The 5,049-nt window shown below is 37.4% G+C and overlaps 1 protein-coding gene across 1 annotated transcript in view; it reads right to left on the bottom strand.

Annotated features, from left to right (window-relative positions):
• LOC135218875 (mucin-2-like) overlaps positions 1-2,387 on the bottom strand; it is a 16,580-nt gene extending 14,193 nt beyond the window's left edge. Inside the window, exon 1 of the mRNA XM_064255322.1 lies at positions 2,350-2,387. Within this exon, the coding sequence (XP_064111392.1) occupies positions 2,350-2,387 (38 nt within the window). The remainder of the gene's footprint in view (positions 1-2,349) is intronic.
• Positions 2,388-5,049: the final 2,662 nt, after the last annotated feature.

The raw sequence follows: 5,049 nt of genomic DNA, 5'->3' as shown, positions 1-5,049 counted from the left end.
CAAGGAACTTTGTGCATCATCAGTCTGTTAAAAATAAAAGTACATTTTAAATTAATAAAAGCAAAATACAAATAAAAATTACAATCTAAAATTTTAAATTTAAAAATTAGCACAATTCAAAGTTAAAAGTGAAATAAGAACATTAAAACACGACTACTAAAACACCAACCATTCGCTAAGAAAGGAGGAGAGAGAATGACTAGAAATGAGATTGAGGTCAGAAAGAAGACTATGCCAGGTATAGCGGAGACGATGAACTACCGCTATTCAATGAGGGAACAAGTCTTTTGATAAATAATGACTCGAGTGTTGTTAAATACTCAGAGTCCTTATTGTAACCTAAAATGGAGAAGTGCTGTTTCTGACTTCGATCTTACATTTTGATGGCATGATTTTTGATATTTGAATGCTCTGGTCTACTTAATCTCTGGCCAGTTCTAAAACTATACCCCATGTGGCTGCAATATCGCATTTGCAACAGCCTCTTGGTAGATCCAACGTAAATACCAGGACATCCTGGGCACGTAAATTTATACACAACATTAGACCTCATAAAAGGCTGCAGACGATCTTTAAAGCAGAACAGGGAGCCAATTTTACTCGGGTTATTTGATATTAATTTTAATTTTAAGCATGGAATTTCACCTTCAATGATTTGAGTAAGTTTCTTTGACAGTTTCAGGTTGGAAATATAAGGAATCGAGGCATACATGAGTTTCTTTGGAACGTCAACAATCGGTGGTACTGGTTTCAGATATTTAGTTAAAATTTTGTTAATTATTTTCTGAACTAAGTCTTTGGGATATGAATTTTGTTGGAAAAAAGATAGTAAAAATTCTATTTCCCTATGGAAAATGTCCCAACTCGAAGAGTACTTCAGGGCTCTATGAACTAAAGTGGAGATAGTGTTAAGTTTAAAACTTCTTTGGCAGGAACTGTAAAAATTATTGGCTAGACCAGTATACGTTTTTTTCCTATAGACAGCTGTATTAAATTGATGGTCAAATCTGTTAACGCAATGTCTAATGAATGGTAGACAATTTTCCTTTTCCTCTTCTATAGTAAACTTGATATTAGTGTGTTGTAAATTAATATACTGTAGGAATTTTGCTGCTGCCATTGATGCTTCTTAAAAAGGGCGAAGGTATCGTCAACGTACCTTCTATAAAAACATAGGTTTAAAAGCTGAAGAACAAGATTCTAAGTATTTCTGTTCCAGATGAGACATAAGAAAAAGTTAGCAAATATGGGGCCCAAAGGGGAACCATAGCCACACCATCCACTTGAGAGTATAGTTTTTTGGTTAAAAATAAACATAAGAGTCTTGTACTGCGAGTTCTAAAAGTTTTTTAAAAAGCAATTTACCAAAACCATGAAAAATATATTCTTCGTCAGGAAACACTTTTTCATGATAATGTCAATAGTTTTCGTTAAGTGGGATATTTGTGAATAAAGATTCCACATCAAAAACTAGCCATATATAAATCACCATCTTGGTTGATAATTTGATTTTGAAAAATCAAATTATCAATCTCATTTCTAGTCATTCTCTCTCCTCCTTTCTTAGCGAATGGTTGGTGTTTAGTAGTCGTGTTTTAATGTTCTTATTTCACTTTTAACTTTGAATTATGCTGATTTTTAAAATTAAAATTTTAGATTGTAATTTTTAGTTGTATTTTTGCTTTTATTAAATTTTAAAATGTACTTTTATTTTTAACAAGGGGACTGATGATGCACAAAGTTCCTTGTGCGAAACGTTTCTTTACGAATAAACCCTTTTAACTCGTCATGTGTCTTCGGCTTTCCTGAAGTTATGAATGTATATGGAAGTTCCTGCATATCCTATATATATATATCATATATATATATATATATATATATATATATATATATATATATATATATTATAAAGAAAGGCAATGAATTATTTCTCACCTCACGAGTCTTCCAAAAATGGAAATCTGTTATAGCAATGAACAACCGAAAACACGCACACACATAGAAATATTTATGTACATGTATATTACATATATTTATATACATAGATATGTGTGTATATATCATATAATATATATATATATATATCTATATATATAAACTATGCATAAATATTTCATATATACATGTGCGTGTGTGTGTGTGTATAAGTGTTTTCGTTTATTTATTGCTATTTACTGATTTCCAACTTTTGGAAATTCGTGAGGTGAGAAATAATTCATTGAATTCCAAAAGAAATAATAATAATAATAATAGCCAAGAAGCGTATATACAGCACTGAAGCGTTACAGCAGCAACAGCAGCAAGAGGCAAATGAAGCGTCATTCATTGCTGCAGGCGATGATGACTAACCCAGTTGTAGGACGTCCGGCTAAATGGAGATTTGCCATTGTAGGCAATTGCGAACTGCAGGGGCCAAGGAGACAAGATGGATGCTGAACGTTAACAGACCCTAGTGGTTCCCCACACGTGGGAGGGGGGAAAGGGGGGGGAGGGGGGGGGAGTGTGTGGGGTAGAAGGAATAGGGTGTGGGAAAGAGGATGTCTTTAAGAGACCTTGAAATCACAGTTTTTTATCAATATATAAATATTGTTTTTTATCATTTCTATCAGTCAGTGAAAGATCAACAATGATCACAGGTAATGATGGCATTGACTTTGGGTAACTTATTTGCTTAGCTTTTTATTCCTAAGATTTATGTTTACATATATTAAGAATAGCAATTTTTCGTTATGACTACTATTTTGAAAGAGCAGCACTGTTATCAGCAATGCCACCACCAACATTGGGCAACTAAAGATTTTCGTAATCAGAAATATTTGCTCAACTTTTCACTATTTCTCTTTGATCTTTAAAATAAATAGAACTTTTCGCAAGCAAAGACCGAAGGCAAAGGCATCAAGTGATTTAATCTACCTAAGCCCCACACGAAAAAGCAGAGAGAGAGAGAGAGAGAGAGAGAGAGAGAGAGAGAGAGAGAGAGAGGGGGGGGGGGATGGGGGGGGCAATTAACCTGTTTCATGAGTAGATAGAATATACAATTTAGGCCAAAACCCCAGCACTGGGACCTATTAGGTCATTCAATGCCGAGAAGAAAATTGAGAGTAAATGGTTGCAAAGTTGTAACGGGAGAAAAACCTCGAAGCAGTTGCGCTATGGAACAATTGTTAGAAGAGGGTGGAACGTAAGATGGAAGAAAGACATGAAAGGAGGCACCTTAAGCAATGCCCAGACAACACCGCGCGTGAGCTGAGGTGCGCTGACAACCCGACCCCCTTAATTAAGGGGCCTAGCATGGATTGAACATGGATTGACTAACTACACCAGAGAATGGAAGACGTCTTAGATATGACCTTTTGATTTTTTCAAGATGAATCGACTGAAACGCACAGGGATGCACATTGGAGGTTTAAGTGTTACTGAGGAAGTCCACAAGGAGATGGAGATTTCCGCTATATGAACTGGGAAGATGAGGTCAGCTGCATGAACCGTAACAGGAGAAATGATATGACGTTTAAGTAACACACCTGATTTGCTTTGCATTACTGATTCATCTCTGCTAGGAGGACAGGTCTGCAAAGCAAGGTATCTGTTTGACCCTCGACTTTGTCTGTTGGCAGGATGTAAAAAAGAACTTCCTCTGACTGCTTTGAATAAGAATACTCAGGACAGCTTTGCACGAAAATTCCAGGTTAGAGAAGATGGAGAGACAAAATTCGAGAGCGCGAGACAGAAACACTGGGAAAGGTTGATTGAAAACCGCCACACCGACAAGGTATGAAAGTGAGATGAACAAAAATATTCTGGGGTAGTACGTAGATCTTCGTTATATTAAAAGAAGATTTCTATTCAGATTTGAAAAAGGTATTTTTATGAAATATTTCTTCGGGAAAGTCGACAAGACTGGAGGTCGCTGGGAGCCCATATACTAATTTTCTTCTTAAAGATACCAGTCCCAAGGGAAAGATTATTAATAAAAGCAAGAGAAACAGAATGAATTTTTCGGAAATTCGTTTCACATAATTCCTGTGTTGGTAGTTACGTCATTCATATAATGACAAATGGCAGCATTCCCAGTCGAACAGACGTTCAATTACAACGATCGGGAATGTATTCCTTTCAAAAGAATTTGCATTCTGGAATACTGTAGTCATAAAATTTAACTTTCGGCTTATCCAATCAGGTATATGGTTTGAACACCTTTATCTTTGTGAATTTCTGGTATTATTTGTTTATTCAGTTTATCTTCTTAAATATTGCAGTTAAAAGTCATTAACCTAAAGTCTATCTTTTTTAACATTCCAGTCTAAAATTTGTTTTCGGAGCGTCTACCTTGCGGAATATTCCTGTCACAGGTTTCTGTATTCATCTATACCTTCTGGAATATTCCAGCCGCGAATTTCATATCACAACTTACGGATTATCCCCGGCTGTCAATCACAGAAGGCCAACGACATCGCTTCCGTATAGATAGATATCACGCTGGTCAATCTAGGGACGCGGAAGCTATCGCGTTCGCCCTTGAGCCACGGAAGTGTATCCACAAAAGCTGAGCATTGAAAGGCCCGGAAGAAGGGGCATTCGGCGAAGGGCCTTGACTTCCCCCGTAGCCGCGATGGCAATCGATGGCCAATACGGGGACCATTGGCCGGGCACTCACGTGTGGAGACCGGGCCGGAGGAAACGGGTCTGGGCGTCGTAATCGGCCTTTGGGGCCAGAGTATTGGAACCCTCCGCGCTACGAATGGAATCATGAAAGCCGCCGAAGCTGCCATAATCCAACCAACCAGAACTTCCTAAATCTACCGCAGTGAAAGAGAGAGAGAGAGAGAGAGAGAGAGAGAGAGAGAGAGAGAGAGAGAGTATTGTTTCTCATACCGGACAACTGTTGCAGGTACTGTATCGAATATACAAATCTGTTACTTCCATAACATGAAAGTTGCCTTTTAGATAAGAAACTACTATTAGTTTTTTATTTGAATGGAATGGAAGGGAAGAGGAAATTTAGGCCACAGGCCAGGCGCTGGGACCCATGAAACCATTAAGCGCTGA

The sequence above is a fragment of the Macrobrachium nipponense genome, chromosome 1, assembly GCF_015104395.2.
Source record: "Macrobrachium nipponense isolate FS-2020 chromosome 1, ASM1510439v2, whole genome shotgun sequence".
Lineage (NCBI taxonomy): Eukaryota > Metazoa > Arthropoda > Malacostraca > Decapoda > Palaemonidae > Macrobrachium > Macrobrachium nipponense.
The sequence above is the reverse complement of the archived record's forward strand: the minus strand, read 5'-3'. Positions and strand labels throughout refer to the sequence as shown.